The 22,547-nt window shown below is 49.8% G+C and overlaps 2 protein-coding genes across 2 annotated transcripts; one reads left to right on the top strand and one right to left on the bottom strand.

The window, feature by feature from the left end:
• The first annotated feature begins 3,516 nt into the window (after positions 1-3,516).
• igfbp5a (insulin-like growth factor binding protein 5a) lies at positions 3,517-9,963 on the top strand. The gene is made up of 4 exons (XM_053417451.1): positions 3,517-4,423; positions 7,416-7,618; positions 7,993-8,112; positions 8,222-9,963. The coding sequence occupies exons 1-4, from the start codon at positions 4,084-4,086 to the stop codon at positions 8,360-8,362; spliced, it is 804 nt and encodes a 267-aa protein (XP_053273426.1). The 5' UTR covers positions 3,517-4,083; the 3' UTR covers positions 8,363-9,963.
• Positions 9,964-10,389: 426 nt separating this feature from the next.
• igfbp2a (insulin-like growth factor binding protein 2a) lies at positions 10,390-19,633 on the bottom strand. Its single transcript, XM_053417525.1, has 4 exons — positions 19,240-19,633; positions 12,463-12,644; positions 11,212-11,352; positions 10,390-11,027 (listed from the first exon to the last, which is right to left on the bottom strand). Exons 1-4 carry the CDS (start codon positions 19,631-19,633, stop codon positions 10,869-10,871), a joined length of 876 nt encoding a protein of 291 aa, XP_053273500.1. The 3' UTR covers positions 10,390-10,868.
• Positions 19,634-22,547: the final 2,914 nt, after the last annotated feature.

Genomic DNA, 22,547 nt, shown 5'->3' with positions numbered 1-22,547 from the left:
CCAATGATCCACAACGAGCTGGATACATGGAGGAGATGTGTAGTCCACCAGTGCATTGTGGGTAACATCACGTCACCCGTCGGCTTGGGAGCTTCCTCCTGGGGCCCCTGGCTGAGAGGAGAGGCCCCGCAGGTCTCTGATCAGTCGGAACGCTCCCTCACTTCTCCTCTGGAGGCTGGACGGTGCTGATGGAGGACGAGAGGTCACCAGATAGAATCCTCAGAAGTGGGTTTTCTCTGATTCGCCTCAGAGACTTTGAAGGTCTCAGGTTCACAGACATGATGACTTCATTGTCCCGCAGACGTGTCCCCGTCTTACTCTCCTGTGACGCAGCCCGTGGGCCCCGGGTCCGGGTTCTGGAGAGGAACCCGACACCATCGATTCCCTCGTGCTTTGGTCTGAGGCTGCTTCTCACTTGGATCCTCTCCTCCGCTCAGACGTTCCCTCTCGGTTGTGTCTGTCCACAGCAGCAGCAGCTTCGGAGTCTTGTCAGAAGTAGGTCAGGGGCCGAAGGTCAAGCTGTGGCCTGGAGCTGAGGAGCCGTGTGGAGGAGAAGGAGGGAATCACAGATGAAAGGCTGGATGACGAATGAGATAACAACTTCAATGTGTAACTGAGGGACAATCCTTCAGTGTAATCAGATTACTTCACTAAAATCTGTAACGGTGTAATGAGGTTTGTTTACATGTCGACAAACAACAAACACAACCTCCACAGTCAGAACAACAACATGACACAAAAATGCAATAAACTCCTGATCTCAAGACTTCAGACGCGTTGAGGTGAAGATGGAGGGAAACAGAGATGTGTCTCTCTGATCCTCTCGGGCCCGACTGAGGCCCCTGAGGGCCCGGGCTGGAGTGGGTGGTTTTCTGTCAGGAGCATATCCATCTTCTTCTCCTGCTCCCAGACACCTTTCTTCTTCTTCTGTCTTCTCGAGGATGTGGGGAGGACCCAGTGCTGCAGGGCGGGGAGGGTCTCAGCTGCATGACACCATCTAACTCTACCTGTGTGATCCTGCCTCCTGCCTCCTGTATCCTGTCTCCTGTCTCCTTTCTCCTGCCTCCTCACTTCATACAGACCAGTACGTCCAAGGGAAGCATTACTGGAGCTGCTGGGATCCTGAACGCCTCACAGGCCCCAAACTGATGGTGCCTTCAGGTTCTCCTCAACCAAATCACAGTTTATCACAGAGAGGGTTTCTTAAAATCAACGGATTCTGAGTTTACACTTTACATGATGTTTATCTTCATTAACTTAGATTTAAAACCTGAGTAAAACCAGTCTCCCCACAGAGGCCGTCCAGTAGCTGCTGTGGAGCCTTCAGTGGTATCACGTGACCCTGGCATGACCTTGATGCAGATAGAAGCTACTTGCATGAGAGTTGTTTATTAATTCACTTGTGTTTTCATTGGTGATGATTCATTCCTGCTCAGTAATGACATGAGAAAGACCTCAGACTCGTTTTAAACTGTCTGGACATCATGACGTATCCAGTCTCTGATTCCAGACCCAGTGGGAACAGGACGTTCAGTTCAGAGTGGGACCTTGAATCAGGTCTACATGTGCAGAGCATGAGGGCTCACACGTGTTCCCACTTAGCTCGAGAAATTAAAGCTCAACACAATGAAGCTTCTGCTGCAGCGCTAACATGTCAATAAACATGTATAAATAGATTATATTTAGAAACAGGGGCTCAACCAAGAAGATCCTCATCACACAGTAACTTCACCTTGTTACAGGCCTGCCTAATGCTAGCAGTTTCCCCCGGTTGCCAGTCATTATGCTAAGCTAAGCTATCCTGCTAAGGGGCTGACCCTCTAACATTTCTGCAGAAAAGCCAAATCGTTGACTGTCATTGAGGAAAACCCTGCAGCTGTCTCCACCATGAGTGGATCTGACCCGTGTTCGCTGGGTCTACTAACCCGACGCCTCCTCCAGCTCACATCTGGAGAAACACAACAAGTGTCGACGCATGATCTCTGCCAACATGTCATAAATCATCAATTTATGAATCATAAATGTGCAGCAGGGTCTCGGGATGATGTTTCTTTGTTTTGGAAGCCGTGAGAGACAGATGTGTCCGTCAGGTTTCCATCTGAATGGTGCTCTTTCTTCCATGCGTGACAGGTAGATGAGGGGGATGAGAGGGGGGGGGGGCTGACCTTTGCATCCTGCGTGGGTCAAAGGCGAGCGTGGGTCGGGTGACGTGAGCAGAGCGTGCCGAGAGGAAGTGAAACTCGATAAAACAAAGGAACAGAAGCTTTGATGGGTGCAGGGATCGTAAAGGTCAGTTTCAACAACGCCTGGCCTGACACAGATCTGTGTGTGTGCGACACTTGAAACTGAAAAACAGGAAGTGAAGAAAGAAATCACACAAAACAACCAGTTAATAAACAGAGACAGAGGAACATGTCCAGGGTCAAGAACATTCATTTGATCTCAGACTCCGCTGGGGTTCTGTTTACTGAAAACACAAATATACGCTGATGGTGCATGATGCCATGTGCCAAAACTCCAAGTGAATTATGGGTGTTTAGTGCTTGCTCACACACACCTACACACACACACACGCACACACACACACACACACTCAGGGGCTGAGGGTGTATCTCACTGGACGCTGACCTCCCTGAGGCAGGAACAAGGTCAGAGTTCTGCAGTTTGCCCGATCTGGACCCGGCGCTGCATCTCTGGAGGAAACATTTGTTATGTTTACGACGGCGTCGCACAAATATTTAAAGCTACAGTGTTTTTGGCAAACGCGAGAAACTCCACAGTTATCTGAGGGGAGTTGTAAAAGCTTCATGAACCCCCCCTTTACTCTGGAAGAGCAGAGGAGAACATCCAGTGCCATGAACACAGTGGAGTTCCACCGCTGCATCCATCTGGCAGCTCCGCAGGGGGACAATGAGAAGCAGGTCTGTGGTCCACTGAAGAGTCTGGATCCTCTAAATGCATCTGAACAAGTGTTTAGGTTTTGGTGCACCCACATATCATCCATCTGAGAGTGAGACTGTCCAGTGAGGGAGGACCGGGTCATTAATGAGGAGGGAGACCTCATCAGGCCGAGGCGCTCTGAGCAGGATGTGAAGTGAGGCTCTGTTTGTTTTTGTGGTTTGTGTGACCAGGGGAACGGGCACAGAAACCACCACATCATGAAAGAAAGAAAAATAAATCCCATTAAGGGACCAGGAACCAGCTGCTCATAACATCTCCACTCGACTGGTTCGAGCTCTTCACAGGAGAAGACGTATTTTCCACTTGATAATCACCATGAGCCATGAAATGTGTTGGATTGAGTCACAGTTTCTCAGCAGTCGTGGCCCAGTTTACACTGGGAGCTGCTCTAAAGCAGGAACATGGTTTGGAAGTGGTTCATTCCTCGTCAGCGTTTTGAATGTGAGTTTCCAGATTCCCTTTCCTTTTACGCATGGACGCGATCTGCCTCAGTTCTGAGCTCCGTGGTGATATTTGTGTTAGAGGAGGGGGGGGGGGGGGGTGTAGAGAGAGAGAGAGAGGGAAAGAGAGAGAGGGAGGGAGAGAGAGAGAGAGAGAGAGAGAGAGCGGCTCTTCAGCAGCATCGTCTCGTATCTGGCAGATCTGAGACAAGCCAGCACCCGCCCTGTGGAATCAGCATCTCAGCGCGCGGACTTGACAACTGCGCCTCCCCCTCCGAGCGCCGCCTGACAGACCCTCGCTGCAGCTTCGCCTCCGGCAGCTTCTCTCTTAAGAGGCCAGCTCACAGCCCCAGATCCGCACAGTCCGCTCTCACGTCGTGCGGGGAATCACCCGCAGAGCCGCACCGGGACCTCTCACGCTCCATCTCGCTTGGCGCTTGCGCGTAAAGGCACCGGGCATCAGTCGAGGGCCAGACGCGCACCGTGTGGATATCTGATCGTTGCTGTGACGGGAGGAAGGAGCCGAGGACACCGAGGACTTCCAGCAGCGGATGCACTGCGCGCAACGCACCTGTGGATGCAGCACACGCCCCTGATGCTCGGACTCGAACCTGTGGAAAAGAGAGGATTCGTCGCATTCACTTGATCCCGCTGCGCTCCGTGTGTTTAGAGGAGAGACGCCATGCTGCTGAGCGTGTCCCTCCTGGTTCTGCCCCTGCTGAGCGTCACCGTGCGCGGCGGCGGCGCGTCCTACGTGCCGTGCGAGCCGTGCGACCAGAAGGCCCAGTCCATGTGCCCCCCGGTGCCGGTGGGCTGCCAGCTGGTGAAGGAGCCCGGCTGCGGCTGCTGCCTGACGTGCGCGCTCGAGGAGGGCCAGCCGTGCGGCGTGTACACCGGGCCGTGCACGCGCGGGCTCCGCTGCCTGCCCAAGAACGGCGAGGAGAAGCCGCTGCACGCGCTCCTGCACGGCCGAGGCGTGTGCAGGAACGAGAAGTTGTACAAACTCCTGCACCCGTCGAAAGGTGAGACGAGAGCACGTCACACTTTAAATCATCAATCAATTAACGACACTAGGTAATCAATTACTCTAATTAACCAATTAACTACTTTAATCAATCAGCTGCTCTCATTTGAATATGAATTAACTGATGTGAAGTTCATATAATTATTAGAGGACCATTAAATCCATAGTTGCTGCAAAACGTGTCATATTTTTACCAGTTTTTATTCCATTTTATGATTTAAATCTAATTCTCTTCAGTAAGTCTTATCAATACTTTTTGATCTGATATCGATTAGAGATCTGATTTCATATCTGTTGCATTTGCATCATGTGTCAATCACCTCAGATCTGGTGCTGAGAAATAAACAGCTGGACAGAGATGTGAATCCTCTTCTGTCAGTGCAGGAATTGTAATGAAGCCACAAGTGACACACACACACACACACACACACACACACACACACACATACAGACACACACTCTCACACACAGACACAGGACAGTAGTATCAGTATTCCTCCCTCAGCTGTATTCTTTCTCTCCGTGGTCACATGGAGACAGTGGGGGGGACGTGGGGGGGGGGGGCGTGTGTGTGTGTGTGTGTGTGTGTGTGTGTGTGTGTGTGTGTGGGGGGGGCGTGGGTCAGCTCTTTAAAGACGAGCTGACACCTGTCATTACCCAGGCACACGACTCCAAAGCCCCCGTGTGCCTTGACCCCGTGACCCCTCTCAGCCGTCGGTGCCAAGTGCCGATCAACCTGTCCTCTGGCTGTGAAGGGGCCCTGGTGGGGCCGCGGGCTGTAAACCAGTGGGTTTGGTGTGAGTGGCCCCGGGGCCCCCAGCTGAACAGAAGATTACAGGTGGAGCTCGGCGAGGCTCCTCGCTGGCTCCTGCTCAGGGAGGCTGTCTGAGCGCCGAGCTTTGTGGGTAATCTTGGCTTGAGGTGTGAAATCGCAGGTCACCATCTTCCCCTCGTCTTCGGTTTCTTCTCTTCTCTTTCTGTTGTGTCTTTCCTTTCAGCCCCCCCCCCCCTCCACTCACCCCCCCCCCCCCCCCGCTCCCTTTCCCACACCTGACCCACCTGTCTGTCTGCGCCTCTCTATTCTCTCCCACCACACTGCTTCTTCTCCTCTTTCCACCGGCTGCCTGCTGCCGCCGCTCCTCATCATTTCCAGCCTATTCTTCTCCTCCTCCGCCCCCCCCCCCCCCTCACCTCACCCTTTCCATTCTGTCTTGTTCTTTATTTTCCTGCAGATTGGAGTTTTAGTGTTGAGGCCGAGCTCGTCTGGAAACATTAATAATCTGTGGAGGGGGGGGGGGGGGGGGGACGTGAGCCTGAAGTCCAGTAGCGTTCACACGAGCCGGGTCACAGACAGAACCTCGGATCAGTTCATCTCAGCATCTGACAAACGATTGTATAACCAAAAGAAAAAGAGAAGCTCCCAGTCTTCTATTCATCTTCCCTTTCCCACAGTATCCTCTGCTCCCTCCCTCCGCTCTTTGTTAGTCCCACCCTGGTCTCTTCATCCTCCTCCTCCTCCTCCTCCTCCTCCTCCTCTCCCTCCCTCCCCGTGTCTCAGGCTGTGCAGTGATTCAGCAGAATACAGCCTGAGAGCGTGGGTTACTGACCCTCCTCCTCCTCCTCCTCCTCCTCCTCCTCCTCCTCCTCCTCTTCCTCGTCGTTCTGCCCGTCAGCTGTAGCTCCACATCTCCTGCTGGGCGCTCACTCAACACACAACACAATCCTACGACCATGATTCCTGCACCGTTGCATGTTCATTCTCACGAGTGCACGAGACTCCAGGAAGCAGTAAGAGCAGAGAACCTGCAGGAGAGGAAGGAGAGGAAGGAGAGGAAGGAGGTCCGTCTCTCCTCGATCTCCACGCAGCCCAGAGACAGGAAGCCGGCAGCAGAGAGGAAAGATGAGATCCGTCAGCGCAGGTCAGATTAGACGAGCGGCAGGATTAGCAAGTGAGGACTTGAACTGGAGGAGAGAGGAAAGTGTGTCAGCAGGAAACTGGAGGGGGATCTCTCCTGGTTTTTCCAAGAAGCTGTCATTATGGGGAGCGATGACATCATCACGATCATCACTGTGGGGGAGGAGGAGGAGGAGGAGGAGGTGCTGGAGGAGGTTTTAAGCATCACTGGCAGCGAGGACCTGACCCGGTTTCACCGCCCCGTTTGCTCAGTAGCTTAGCGATCACGTCAGGAGCACAGGGTTTTAAATGCAGAGTTTTCAAATCTGCCAAAACGAAACGGAAAGGAGTGCGTGAGGCTGGAACTGGGCCGGCGGGGGCTTAGAGCCCACACCACGCTGGTGCATGTGAGGAGCTCTAAATAAAGTGAAACATGAGTTCAGGGAAGCACCTCGTCCTGCTCGTGTGAATAGAGGGTGGGACGAGGCCGAGGGCTGTGAACCCAGAGCGGCTGTGAACCCATTCTGACGCCTCTTCATAGAGTCGCTGGAGAAACGCTGTGAAGCCCGGTTCTCACAGGACCAAGGTTCCACCTGTGGACCCTGAGGTGTTTGGTTATTTAATCCTGAAAGTTACTGACGACCGTAATCCTGCGTGAACGAGCTTCAGATAACTGTAATCTGTAATCTGTAATCTGTAATCCCCACATTGAGATTACCTGAAGAAAGTGGTAAACTGGGAATTAGCAGGTTTATACCAATTAAAATGATTAAATTAAAGTCAAACAATAACAGAAATGAAAGGGATTTTATAACCTGGGTTTGGAAGGTGACTTTTTAATCTGTAATAATCCTGTAAAGGTTTGTATCTGTATTGCTTCACGTGGGGAAGTTCATCTTGCAGCGGATGTTATAAAATCTATACTAGACTGTGACTCTGATGGAGGATAAACACGTCAGGATTCATGCACATGTTGTCGTGCACGTTCCTGCAGGTCGTGCATGTTCGAACAAACACCAAGAATATAGAAAACTAAAGTTCTGATTCAGTCTCCCAGCTCTGATAGAAGACATCTCTGTGTCCTTGTCCCCTGCAGACGACGGTCACGCCCTGCTCCCCGTCCCCGAGTCGGTGCTTCCCCAGACCAAGGTGCCCTTATATGGCAGGGACCACATCAGCAGCCGGAAGGCCCAGGCCATGAAGCAGGCCAAGGACCGCAAGAAGCAGCTGGCCCGGCTGGGGCCCGCCAGCAACCTGGACTTCTCCCCGCTGAGCCTGGATAAACTGGACCCCGAGTTCGTAAGTGGGAACGTTTGTCTTCTGTTGGTTTTGCTTCACCGATCGAGATTCGGAACATTTTCTTTCAAACCATATTTGGTTTGGACGAGAGGGAGAATCTCCCACACTGCATCCTGCTGCTTCAGGCTTTATTTGTGTTTCATTCTGGTGAGGAGACTGGTTCTGACAAATCGTCCGCCAAGACGCCGGCGGGGCCTCGTCCACACGGTGTGAGCGAGAGAAACCTCAAATCACACCTTCTCGTTAGTGGAGGGTTTTCCTGCAGCTTTATTATTCGGTCCTGGGGCTTCTCACAAACTTTCACCAATGTTCTGGTGGCCAAGTTCTGAACTTCTCATCCCTGTGTGTGTCTGTGTGTGTGTGTGTGTGTGTAGGGGCCCTGCAGGAGGAGACTGGATAATCTCATCCAGAGCATGAAGGACACGTCCCGGGTCCTGGCGCTGTCTCTCTACATCCCCAACTGTGACAAGAAGGGCTTCTTCAAGCGCAAACAGGTAAACCCCCGTCCTCTGGTGTCCCCGTCCTCTGGTGTCCCCGTCCACATCCTGTCCTACTCTCTGACATCACTAACCAGGCTCCACCTTCTCTGACCTCGTTCCTCAGTGTAAACCCTCCCGCGGTCGGAAGAGGGGGATCTGCTGGTGCGTGGACCGGTTCGGTGTGAAGATCCCCGGCATCAACTACGCCGGAGGAGACCTGCAGTGCAAGGACCTGGACATCGGCAGCAGCAACAGCAACGAATGAGCGGCGCCTCCCACCTCTGCTGAGAACCTGCCAATCAAACTCTGCCCCCCCGGAGAACCCGACACAGACGCTCACGTGTGGTCAGGTGGGACGGACGGCGCTGATTTACTTTATGTTCTGAGGGGAGACGCCCTGAGGCTGCACACGTCTGTGTACTATTCTCTTTATATCCATAGGTCATAGAGAAGTATATATATTTGTATGATATAGATACCGTGTTGTGTACTGAGTCTGTCGTATGTTGCTAAATTTTGAAATCACGAGACAAGACATATTTTTAAATGTGGCTGAGAATGGAGTGGGACACTTGGGAGACAGAGTTTTATTGAGTGTTTGTGGTGTTGATGACGAGGGGACATGTCTTCTGATGTTTGACTCAACATTGGCCTGTTTCCACTGAGCCGAATCAGACCAGTTTGACTTCTACGGGACAATCCCAGTAGCTTTGTATTGCAGAGACGTACATGTTTGTACTGGTTATATAAACATGAGCATGAATATAGCAGGTGACAGGGGGACGGGGGGGGGGGGACGGGGGGGCAGTAACTTCCTCTGCACATCGCTCCCACCAAATAAAAACCAGAAAATCCATCGAGCTCCAGCTTTGAATCAAATAGAAAACCCGCTCTCTGCTGTTCTGTGATTTATGGAAACGTTGTGTGTCCCAGCGACAGATGAAGTTGACCATCGTTCCCAGTGAAGCTTCTTGAAACGTGTCTGTCGGATTGAATCCTTCATATCAGCAGATTTACTGTACTGTGACCGCTTCCATATTTAAAAGGCCTGAAAACTGCGTCCGCTGTTTGTAAATGTACTGACAGTGTGTGTGTGAGTGTGAGTGTGTGCTCCTGAGTGTGAGTGTGTGCTCCTGAGTGTGTGCTCCTGAGTGTGTGTCTGTGCTGTATGTGCCATGCCCTAATAGTTCTCAACTTGAAAAAGCTCTGGTCTCATTTCCCTTCCACACAAATCATATGCAAAGGCCCCGTGTTGTGGACGTGTTGTGGATGTGTTGTGGACGTGTTGTGGATGTGTTGTGGATGTGTTGTGGATGTGTTGTGGACGTGTTGTGGATGTGTTGTGGACGTGTTGTGGACGTGTGCGTTCGCCGGGTCGCCGCCGCCGCCACCCAGGCAAATGGCCCCCCCGCTCTCAGGGTTCGCCGGGTCCTTTTCCATCCTGCGCAGAGCAAGGTCGCCGAGTGTGTATGTAAATTCAAGTGCCTTCTGCCCCACGCCACTTTGAATTTGGATTTGCATGCGGGAACGCTCCAGCACCCACAGAGGAAAACCACGTCAGGTGGTGTGAAAGATTAGCTTGTTTTGATTTCCAGACGAAGAAGACGAGTCGACAGGATGAAGATGTTTAGATGTTTATTAGTTGGGTTGATAACTGGTAGAATCTCCTGATGTTGTGACAGAGGCTCCGGATGACGCTCCTCTCTCAAGCTGTAAACATGTTGAACACGTGATCGTTTCTGAATCTGTTTTAAAAAAGATAAATGTGAACATTATGGTGAAATATTTATCAGGCGTGTAATTTGATGTACTCTGTTTTTTGTAATAACAAATCACTATTTAAATAAAGTACCTGTACTCACTAAAGCACCCGTGTCCTGAATGTGCCGACTCGGCAGATCTCCGTGACCTTGGCGCTCAGGTGAGGCTGCGTGGAGGCGGAGCCTCGGGCTGTGACATCACAGAAGTCACGAGTCGGTCTCAGCTGTCAATCATGACGTCTCGGGTAAAGAGAAGTTTATTCAGAAACATTTATCATGTTGATTTTTTTTTTAGTTTGGTCCATGTCCTATCTGCTAACACGGAGGAGGCGGGGCTTATGATCTTTACTGCAGCCAGCCACCAGGGGGCGACGGAGACCCTTTTGCTTCATGTTTTAGAAGCTGTCAATCATCTTTAAGGTCTGAGGTAAAACACAGGATTACAGCAGCTTTCAAATTAAGATTCTAAAACTGCTGCATGTTCATTCGACTTTGTTCTTGTGGAAAAACACTTCAGACGCACTTTGATCTGTAAAGTTATTAGTTTTCTTTATTGAAAAGTGCAGCAGCACAACTTCAGATAAAAAACACAGGCACAAACTGAGTCTATGACAATCCTACACATGTTTTAAACTCTGTTAATCACTAGGCAGTCTAAAGTCCCCCCCCCCCCACAGCACCAACATGTCAGTTTAAAGCTGAACTCGGATCAGTTTGACACGAGGCCTCGTCTGCAGGTCAGGACACGAAGACACAAGTTGAGTCTATCAACACACACGGTACAAAACACACAATCTGAGCACAGCCACAGTTAGTAAAGCAAAGACGCTCCGGCCCGAGATCTACGAGGAGGAGGAGGAGGAGGAGGAGGAGGAGGAGGAGCCTTGTCTCTAAATTAATCTGACGGATTCTAATCCTGTTTCAAAAGTCCCTGTGGAAACGCACACAGGGAACATGTAGCTTACTCAGACCTTCTCCGTTCCCCAGGTTCCTCTGGGTTTTCTGAGGGTTCTATATCTGGGCCGTGTCGGGCAGCTCCAGCTCCAGCTCCGGGAGGTACTGGCTGCAGTTGGGGTCGCCCCTCACGGTGGGGGAGGAGGGGATGGGTCGGCCGGTGTGGGGGTTCACGCACCAGCACTCGCCCCGCTGGCCGTGAAGGGACATCTTGCACTGAAAGACAGGACAAGTCTCTTGATTAGGACGGTTAATGGAGATAAGAGACTTTCTACCTGACACGGATCTGAGAGGGAAACCCTTCTTTTCCTTTAACTCTGTCACTTTGATGCTTCACCCTCCTTCTATCCTCTAAACACTCACTCTCTCCCCCTGTTTCCCAGAATGCCCCTGTGGTCACCTGTTTGAGGTTATACTGCCCCCTCTTGTCGCAGTTGGGGATGTGCATGGCGTACAGGTCCTCCAGGGGCCCTCGGTTATCTCTGAAGGGCATCTTAGATATCCGCTCCAGGACCTGGTCCAGCTCCTGCTGACACTGGGTCTTTGAAACACAAACAGAAGTGGTGTTTACAGTCAGGTCCGGGTGTGTCCGGGTGTCTGTGACATGCAGGTCCAGTGTTCTGTCACAAGAAACTCTGATCTCTCATAAGAGTTTGTAAAAAGGAAACTGACACGGAAACTTTACATGAAAAACCACGAAGATGCAGGTGTAAATATCTGACAGAAGAAAAACTCTCTCTTTTGTTTTAATGATTTTATAAATTATTAGATTGTGATTTGGTCTTTAAGGTGTTTTCCCTGTGAGCTGTCGACAGTTTATCAAATATGGAAATAAAATGTGCAACAAACACGAGGAGCTGCTGCACCAGAGGGGGGCGCCACTGGGCCTCCTCTTCTTCTGTGGTGTGAGATTCACAACACACCTGCTTCCATATGTCTTCTGATGCAAAGAGCTCTTTAACTTTCCTTAAAAGATTAAATGAAATGATTCTCCAGTTTACAAAGCAGAAAGTGAATCAGCTTATTTATATTGATCTGTTGTTTTATGAAGAAAAATTATTTGGGGGATATTTGCTGCTTTTAGACAGTTTTTACAGAAGAAATCATTAAGATATATTTATTTGTCCCAAACACATGCACAGACATGCAAAGGCACACTCATGCAGGTAGGGAAATGTAACCTCTGCTTTTGACCCATCTAGTGCAGGACACACAGAGCAGTGAGCGACCGTGTACGGCGCTCGGGGAGCAGATGTTGGGGGAGTAAGATGCCTTGCTCAGGGGCACTAGACAGGGTAGGGAGACTCTTGGATTTTTTGGGCAGATCAATCCAGGTTCGTCTTTTGTTGTTTCTCCGTGGAGTCGAACCAATAGTTTAGTTCATATATTTATATATAGTTTATAGTCTATATATCTTATTAACACCGTGGCCTTCACCTTTAACCTTAAACTAAAAATATCCTTTTATCTTGAGTCAAAGTGAATATTTGTATAAAACTTGGATAAATTGTTGATGATAACTCCTCCGGCCACTAGGTGTCACCAATACATAGACATAAGAATATAATAGAGAGAAAGATCAATAATAAGAATAGAACCTGTTAAATCATTTGAATATAACCACAGAGTTTCTGCAGAGTAGAACCTTCACCTGTTTGGGCCGAGCCGGCTTCACCTCCTCCACCTTGTTGGTCTTCATCTTGGTCTTCATCTCCTGCCGGTGCTGCCGCACGGCGCTCTCCTTGGGCCCCAGCCACGTGGCCTCCTTCGTGGGCTTCCGCACGGCCGGCACCTCGCTGACGCCCTGCTCGGGCAGCGGCTCCACGGCCTCACCTGCACACAGACACACATCAGAGGTCAGATACCTGGTGAAGGAGCAGCAGGAGAGGACACTTTGATGGACCTGCTGCCGGCTGAGAGCTCTTGACCTGTGGGAGTCTCCCTCCTGCACTGTGGGAATGGACGAGGCCTTTTGGAGGCCGGGGGAGCAGAGAGAAGCTCCGAGCTGCACAGATCATTTTTCACAGGGACACAGAGTGTGAAACGCTTTGTGGGAAACACAGAGTTGGACTTTGAGCGAGCTGCTGCAGAGGGGTCGCGACCCTGAACCACCACGGCTCCGGCTTCCTGTTGGATCCACGACACAGAGGCTTCATGTCTTCAGGAGCCGCTTGTGCAACTTCATCAACTTTAACTTAAGAGGGAGGAGAAGAGAACATGTCTGGAAAGAGATGGATGATAAATCTCATGTCGTCCATCTTTATCTCCAGTCTGTTCTGCACCTGCAGCGGGGACAGCAGGTTGAGGAAGAGGAGGAGCGATTAGGTTCATCCTGTGTCTTCAAGCAGGACAGTGCACGTTGATGTCTCTGTTCGGTCTGAGACCTGCGTCTCCTCGGAGTCTTAGCGGCACATGAATCCAGATCCCAGATGGAGGAACCCGACGTGTTGTTTCTGACAACAGAACATAGTCCAGGGTCTGGAGAGGAGGGAGTGGAGGAGGAGTGTCACTGCCAGCCAGCGGGAGGACAAAGTTAAATGATGTGAATTCCTCAGAAAGCAGCACGATCACATTTCAGCTCCGTTTAGCAGCGAAGAATTCGGTTTCAAATGGAGAAAATTCTTTCTGAAAGCCCGTTTATTTTCTCAGGCGAGCGTGCACTTCACCGACGCACCTGAAGCAAAGAGGGGAAATAAGCACAGACAGCGGAGAATCGGCCAGTAAGTGGATAGTTCACAGTTATGCAAGGGTCAAGCTGTAACGTGCAGACTAGTGGGAAGGCAGAGTGAGAGCGTGTGTCCGGGTTGGACTGGTGGAGACATTCTCTGCGCTCGGCAAGAGGTGGATCTGACGTCCGGGTCTGGAATATGATTACAAAAGGCCTAAGAGAGGACGGGAGAAAGGAAATTCCAAGCGAAGCAATAACAAGGAGCTGGCGCCTTTCGCCATCAGATAGATGTGGTGTTGTTGGACTTCGGCCCCCCCGATGACGCGCCGCTGTGTTCTCTCCACTCGGCTTTGAAGACTCACGTCCTCCAGTAGAAAAGGGGCAAAGGCCAACTGGAATCAGGTGTGTGCTCACATGTGTGTGTGCTCACATGTGTGTGTGTGTGCGTTTGTTGTGCCGTCTTACACAATCCCCTCAGTATCCAAACACATCGCGCCCTCTCCCCTGAGGAAACATGAGATGCACAGTCCGTGCACACAAACACACACAAGACAGTTTGTGAGTGATCTCCCTCCTCACGTACGTGCACACACACAAACGCACAGCGGGGTCATGACCCCACTTCCCGGGGCCACTGGGCCCCTGCAGAACGGTGGGCTGGGGATCAGCAGTGTCCACAGAGCAGCAGGCCTACTGTCCAGTCTGCTGCTTGGATTAATCCCCCCCACAAAGGCCCGGGACGCCTCCTTTCTGATTCTGATCCACGGTGAATTCCCAGATGGCTCCGAGGCCAGAAGTGTCACGTCTGATCCTCCGGGTTCTGGTCAACTGGGCAAATGGCAGATTTGCCTGCGTGGAGGAGGGAAGCTGGAAAATGAGCGACGGGACCACGGCAGCGTTTCCATCGTCACAGCTCGCTGCTGGGACGTCTTTATAAAGTGGAGACACTCTTTAATGTGTCCTGTAGTTTAATGTAATGTCCCCTGATGTGTAAAATCTATAGGAATTCATCCAATATAATTATACACACACTGTAGGAGTATTTACTTCATGAAGATGTATTTCTAGACAGTGTAACTTTCTGTGTACTGGTTTCTTTGGGGATCTTTTCTAGGTGTTTATGTATTTCTTCTTTTACTTTGAAGCTTTTCTCCTTGTTGTTCCACTTTCTGGACACAGCGGATGTTTATTTCTTTCTCGTTGCAGGATGGTTTAAAACCACTGGACAGATTTCCAGGAAACGTGGTGAAGAAAAGACTCTGGTATGAATCTGGGTCAGGAGGGATCCAGGTATTTTACTTCTGTCATTCACTTTGTGATATTGTTTGATTCCTCAGAGAATCATTTCTGGATCAGTGAATTTAACTTTGGTCTGTGTAGAAACAGAGGAACAACATTTCTTTTAGGTAAAATCTTAGTTATTAATATTTAAAGTTTAAACTGCCTGACAACAGGTGAGGATGGAGCTTGTTTATTGGTTCCCTGTTTTTCTATGTTTCTCCTGTGGATTGTTAGAGTTGTAGAATCAAGGTTAAACCAGTTTCCAGCAGTAAAACACCAGTTTAGAGGATGGGCTCACCCCCCAGTTCACTGGTTACAGCCCTTTGGAACCAGTGGACACCTGGGACAGGTTCTCAGGACCCTGCACACGAGACAGAGCTGAACTTTCCCTTTAAAAACAGGAATGCAGAAAGCGGCGCGTCCCCTCTTAACACACCTCAGACCAGTGAAATAGGTCATGTGCCACTTAAGGAGTCTCTGAGAGGCACTGAGCCGAGGAGCTGCAGTCCATCATCCATTACAAGGCCTTGTGGGACTGTTTTCCTAGAAACACAAACTCAGCAGAGTGCAGATGTGTTTACCTTCCAGGCTTTCTGGCCCGCAACAGTCCTCCAGCAGCAGCCGGCTGCGGACAGGCTCTGGCACGTACACACACACACAACCAGGACCAGGCTGCACCAGCACTCCACTGGGTGGACTCCACTGGGTGAACTCCGGGACCACTGGACGGGACCTGAACTGGGTGACGGGCTGGAACCCAGCGGACCTGCAGTGGGGCAGCAGCTCGGGGCCATTTCTTTATTTGACAGGTGATGTGTCAGTCGACGGGGGGGGGGGGGGGGGGGGGGGGGGGGGGGTGAGAGAAGCTCAACAAGGAGAAAAACTAACTGAAGTCTTTGCATTCAATAAAAAAATAAATATTCAAGGTTCGAAAACTGGGAAAGGATTTGAAAGGTTGAAACTCGGTGCTTGAAATATTGAAACCTAATAATAAGGGTTTTGCATGATTGAAATTAAGTTGTGCAAACATTACTTTGTTCTTTTCTTTTAGTCTTGACAATCTCAAATACCCTGGTACACGAGTGGTTTGCTCCTCAGCAGAGAGCAAACACAACTCAAGCCTCAGGGTTTCAGAAGTTTGTGAAACCTGGAGAAACCAGCTGATGCACAGTGACCAATCGGAAATGTACTGAGGAAACACTGGAAAAAACACTCAAATACAAAATAATGTTTGCAGAGATTTCAGCCAATTAAAACTTTATGGACGTCTTCGAAACTTAGTTCCAATCGTGCAAAACCTTTTTTATTAGATTTCAAGCTTTTAAACTCTGAGTTTCTGTGTTTCAGAGCCATTGGGCGGATCGGGGAACACCCCTCTGCTGATTCTTCTTCTGCAGCGTTGCCAGTTTCCTGATGATTCCTAATGACTTTCGTCTTTAATGGCTGTGACTTCCTGCGTTTTCCTGCAGGGCCGATGTACCCAAAACAAAAGAGATGGGTTAGCACGAGCAGGGAGTCTCCTGCGTCTGTTGTCCGGACAAATCATGAGCAGACATTCCAGGAGATGTCAGGGAAACGTGGAAGAAATGATGATGGGAACACAGAACTCACAGTCCATGATTGTTCCCATATTTGATCTGCTCCCGTGCAACCTGCTGCTTCGCCCTTTGTCTCCACAGCATCTCAGACACTGTTTGGATTGTCTTACATCACCCCTGACCAGAGAGGATGATGGGAAGTTGCTCTGGATCTCAGCAGGCACGAGGAGATTCTTGGCACGGGTGCACGTCAAGTCGACGCCCGGGGGGGAGATGGCACGAATGCCCCTGTTTTTTGGAGACGCCCGGAGAGGGGGGGATTATCTCGGAGCTATTTCAGTCCCGCGGGCTCCGTCTGGACGCCCCCGCAGGTACACAGGAATGCCCCTTGTTAGCTAACAATGTTATATCAGCAGCCAGATGGCACGGGAGATTTTTCTCCACTCACTTTGTTCCCCACCCCCCACCCCCCCCCCCCCCCCCGCTCACTTTCCCTCCTGACGTGACAAAACCTCTGCAGGTTTGTTCTTTCTCTCTCAGTGTGCACGTGTCAAACTGCCTTAGTCGCCCAAAAGGAACCTTTTATCAGGGTCCAAGTTTCTGAGGGGACAGAATAATATGTGATACTCAGTGGGGGGGACTTTTAGTTTATAAGAGGGGGACATTTTAAATACGCAGATGTGAATGAAATTACATAAAAACATCCTATTTTGATGATTTTAGCTAAAGATCCAAACCTCTGTGCTTTAAATCACATCAGGACGTTAACTCAGACTTTGGGAGATTTTAACAGGAAGTTGAAAAACATATCTCTTCTTTTAATGCTCTACTTTCTAAAAATGAATCCTATGGAAGTTAATTTCCTTGCTCTTTTCCTCAAACGCCTTTTGAACGAGACGTCAGGTTTGATCACGAGTTGAACTTCCTGCTGAGCTCAACGAGACAGTTTGAAGTATTAACATGAGTCGATATCAAGTCTGTAATTACTGAATTAGTTATAGGCTGTAATTAGTCATTTGAAAAACTCCCTGAAGTGTTGTCTGTTGTCTGGAGAATGAAATGATGTGTTCTGTGTTCATTGAAAACACAGAAGTATCAGGTAGTTTATTCTCCCGTGTTAATAAAGCTAAAGATTTCTATATTTCCATTACTTCATTCAACTCTTCAGGCTGGAACCCACACTTCCCTCCTCAGACTCAGCCGCTCTAAGTCTCTTACATGATCATTGGAGGGCCAGGGGAATATTGGCTCCGACCTTTGACCTCTCACAGATCAGATCAGAGATCAGTGCAGCTCTGGATAATCCAGATCGGATCAATTCCACTTGTGTAAATCTGCACAAATGGGTTAAGTTTCTCCTCAGATGTTTACAGGTTAACTTATGAAGGAGTGAGACTCAGAGTCTCTGCTCCACTTCATTAAGGAGCTTTCACTCTAGTTCGCAGATTAACTCAGAGATAAAAGCCGAGAGCCGACTCTTTCAGGGAGTTTTCTTTTATCTCAGAAGAATTTACTGCAGGAAACCAAGTGGCTGGAGTCTCGGCCGGCGGTCGCTCTATTATGTCTCATGACGAAGAGAGAAGGATGTAAACAGAGCAGGAAACCAACGGATCTGCAAAGAGCTTCTGGGCCTTTTCAGCCTCTCATGTCTTTCTCTCTTTGGCTCTCTGACCTTGAGGAGGCCGTGAACCCTCCACTCTGCAGCGCTCCTCTGTCAGAAGCCTCTCTTCCATCTGCAGCAGCCAGGCCTTTATCAGAAACAAGCATTCTGGGCTCGTGCCGGTTGTTGAGCTCACATCTGACCTCAGCTCCGACCTCTCAGCCTGCGAGATGAAGCCTGACCCACACCCGAGGGAGAGGGAGGAATCAGGGACATTCAACAAACGTCCTCCTCGTGAGCGTCGCTGTATCTGCTCCTCTTGTTTTGCTCTTATGTAACTCAGCTGCTTTATTACTTGTCTGTTATTGTTTGAGCACGGCTGCAGAAATAGATTCTTGTGGGTTGAGTAAACGTGGAAATGAGTGATTACCGTGACTGATTATTAAATCATAAATGTGTCATGAGGCGTCTTTTGACCTTTTGTGGACGTGCTGAGGGAGCGGGGCCACTCTGCATCGCCTCCGGTAGTTTCTCTGTGTTCCACGGCTGCAGAGCCAAAGTAAACACGTGTCAGTCTGGAGGTAAACTCCGACAGAAGAACACGGGTTTGGAAAAGAGGAGGAATCGCCCCCCCCCCCGCCCCGGCTGGATCCACTCCACGGAAATCTGTCAATTAATGAGGTTGGTGGGTTTTCAGGCCGTCACTCCAGCTTTAATCTGTCCTGCTGCTTTTCACTGTCAACAGTAGTTTGTAGTTCCTCCTGCTCAAAGCCTAAAGTCCAGGTTCCAGATCAATGCAGCATTCCTCCGGCCGCCTCTCTCTGCTCCTCCTGTGGAAACATCAACAGCCATGCTCTGATGTTTTCAAGGAAGTTTGCAGGACACCACCTCTCCTCGGAGTTTCAGGGAGTGGAGGCCGCCCTGAGAACCACTGGAGGGTCCAGATGTGTCGGGAGCAAATCTGAGGTTAACTTGTACCTTTTGTTTCCCCCCACCCCCCCCCCACCCCCTGTGCACAGCAGGCTGACTCACAACACTTGAAGCAGGTCTGCAGCACAGAGTTAGACAGAGCTGCAAGAAAGACTCACGCACACTGGACTTTAGAGAAACTTTGAGGTTGTGCATGAAGTAGATCAGTGAGGAGAAGAACCCTGAAGCAGAATTAAACATTAAACCAACACGGGATGATCTGCACACATCAAACACAACATAACATAACCACATCAGAGTGGTATCATGCTTTCATCGAGTGTTTAATGTGCAGGCTCCTGCTCCGGCTGCAGTCTAGACAGTGTCATGAAAGATGGATGAAGGAAAGCGGGGTTCGGGGGAGGCACTGACCGCTGGTGGGCTCCCGGTGCTCCTGGCTGTGGGTGCTGGTCTCCGGGTCCACTTTGCGCCGGCACTGCCCCTCGCCCTGCACCAGCTGCTCCAGGGGCAGCTCGGAGTCGGGCGTCGGGTAGCACCGCAGCCCGGTGGCGCACCTCGGGGTGTACACGCCGCACGTCTCGCCCTCTTGCCGGGCGCACACGGGGCAGCACCCGCAGCCCGGTTCGCGCACGATCTCCGCGCACGTCTCGGTGGGAGCCGCGCACAGAGCCTGGCGCTCCGCGGTGCAGCCCGGGCAGCGGAACACGATCTCCGCCAGCGAGGCTCCGGCGAGGGACGCGCAGAGGATCAGGAGGCTGCAGCGCACGGACGAAGGCATGGCTGCAGGCTGCAGGGAGGTGCTCATCACCGAGGAGCGAGGCGAGGAGTCCCGAGTGAGAGGAGGGGGAGACACGAGGAGGCGAACAGGTGAAGCCTGGGGGGGGGGGGGGAGGTCTGCTGGGTCCTACACCGTCCCAGGTTCCCTCTGCTGCGCGCGCTCAGGATCGTGCACGTGGAGAAAGTTACTTTATCTGTGAGAAGCTGTAAAGTTCAGAGCTGTTGAATCAATACGTTTAAATATTACTATAAACTTCAGCTGCTGTAGAATAATAAGTCTTAGTCCTTTATTAATTATCAGGGGTCGACAAAGTAATCAGATTACTGCAAATACTCCAACGTGGTCCTCCGGGTTTGAAGTATTAAAAGTATTGAAGTAGATTATTATCTGATGATCACCTGATTGATTGACTGGTTTGTACAATGGAGAGAAATTCAAATCACTTTTATACTTATCAACAGTTAAGAGCTCAATAATCAAGTGTATTGAGAAGCAGCAGGTTAAATGAACCTGTTATCGATTATCGATTAATAACTGATCGTCTTGTGTTCACATTGATTGTTTCATTTACTCTTTAACAACATATTTTATCTTCTCATTTCACAGACCCTTTGCTCTAAGGGGACAGTCACATGACTGACGACCTTTAACCTCCTACATCATGAAGTGTCATCTTTTAATGTCTCTCTCAGTTTGACCTCTGATCTCTGACCTCTGACCTCTTCTTGCTGATCTCCAGGAAACGTCCAGGCTGTGATTTGAAGTCCAGTCTTCCCCCTGAAGCAGGAGATGTGAGCTCTGTGAGTCCACTTCTCTCTCTCTGTGTGTCACTATACATCCACGGCCAGTTTGTCTCAATCAGCCCGTCCCAGCTCCCAGAATCCACGAGTACACAAACAGACAACAGGACTATGTGCCCTGTGTGGAAACACCTCCCTCGCTGAGGCCGAGTCGTCCATTGACACTCAATTAAAAGTCCCCGGCTGCTCGCAGCTTATAGGCCCGTGTACAGTGATGCTACTGTGCACGTGTGCTGAATGTTTCCAATCGATCGGCGAGGCCAGGCCTTGAGGTGCGGCGCCCGGCCGCCGAGCAAACTGCTATTAACCCCGTCCAGTGTGGCCGACTAATCGCTGTTTATCCAAAGGCCCAGGAATAGAAGTGGTGTGTGTAACCTTACTCCACAGATATAAATGCAGATTGTTTTGTTTTGCGGGTGCCCCCTGATTTAACACTATTTGGCCCTGTTCCCCGCCGGCCCCCCGGCTCACCTGAGGGCTGGGGGGGGGGGGGGGGGGAGAAAGGGCACATTTGAGGCCGTCTTGTGTCTCAGGGGTTTGAGTCCGGAGATGCCCTGAGGGCTGTTTGCACATAGAACCTCATATGTCATTTTATGAAACGTGGATGGAAAAGCAGCGGGGGAGACGGCCTGGCATGTTATAAATGCAACCCGGGGGCCAGGATCTGTGTCTGGGACGGCCACGGGCTAATGGGCCCGACCGGCCGCAGTATCGGCCCATGTGTGCGGAGTAATCCCCACCAAGGTCAGTTACTTAAATTCCAGCCCGTGGAATTGTTAAGCAAACACAAGCTCTGGATAAACTCCACATTGATAGAGGAAGGCCTGGGATCAGTGATGAGGACACATCCAGCACATGTGCCTCCGTGAGTCAACAGAGGGAGGTTTGTATGTGAGAGGTCGTCTCCTGCATCAGAGGACAGTCCGTCCCCGAAGCGCGTCCGTCTCACCTGAGCTCCTCATGTCCTGATGTCAGATCCACACACAGCTCATCAACAGTCAAAGTGTTCATTCAGGTATTAGTGCGTCAAGATTATAATCAAAACCTGTCGTGTGTGTGTGTTTGGCTCCATTATCTTCATGAAATATGTCAAATTAAATGTGAATTTTTCTGGTCGTTTAAGGAATTATCTGCTAAAATAATGTTCCAAACAAGTTTAAGGCAAAATCAAAAGTTTTCAAACGGCCCAGGACTCGTAATCTATAACACACTGTACTTTATAATGTAGTTGTAATTCAATTCTGTCAAAGCACATATATAAATGTTTGATCTTATTTTATTTAATACTTATAAACAGGTATGAGTTATAACAATGGACAAATACATTAATAAACAATAAACAAGCCTAACTACTCACAAATACATTATAATTGGTAATTGACCAGTTTTTAATTGGTCCAACACCCTTTGTAAATGTTTTTCTAAATCAGAACCCATTTAGAGCAGAAAGGTGTAAAAACATCTCTTCTCAGACTTTGATGAAGAATGTGTTCACTGTTTCCATGTTAGCTTCTGATTAACTTAATTAAGGCTCCCTCTGATTGGATAAGTGGGGCCATTGAGCGGGGGGGGGGGGGGGGGGGGTTCGGAGATGTAATTTATCATTAGATTACTGGTCCTGTACAAACCAGGCAGGCAGGTCACACCTACAGCAAACAGATGAATCATGTGTTTAGTCTGTGGCTGAATATGTCTGAAACTCAAAGCTGCTCAGGAGTTTGAGTATTTCATGTGTGTCCACTTATAAAAGTAGTTTTAAGGGTTTTTATTCTATTTTATTGTGATATTGCCTGAGAAGGAGGTTCTAAATAAGAAGAAAACTAACTTTTAAACCTGAAACACTCTTCAGCTGGTGAAACAAGCAGCTTCTCTCTGGATGGAAATGTTTACCAAATTACAGTTCATAAATCCTTACATGGAAACGCTCACATCACAAGTCCCGACTGGAAAAATGCTCATGTGTGTGCATGTGTTGTTTTTGTGTGTGTGTGTGTGTGTGTGTGTGTGTTTGTCACAGAGTGTGTGTTTGTTTGCTCCCTAGCAACTGGTGATGCATGAGCAAATTAGGAAAGTTCTTTATTTGCTCCTGTGAATCTCAAAGTGTTTGTTATTTATTCCTTAATGAACAGGAAGCCATAGAA

This window comes from Pleuronectes platessa, chromosome 24 (genome assembly GCF_947347685.1).
Source record: "Pleuronectes platessa chromosome 24, fPlePla1.1, whole genome shotgun sequence".
NCBI lineage: Eukaryota > Metazoa > Chordata > Actinopteri > Pleuronectiformes > Pleuronectidae > Pleuronectes > Pleuronectes platessa.
This window is presented reverse-complemented; position numbering and strand designations above follow the sequence as displayed.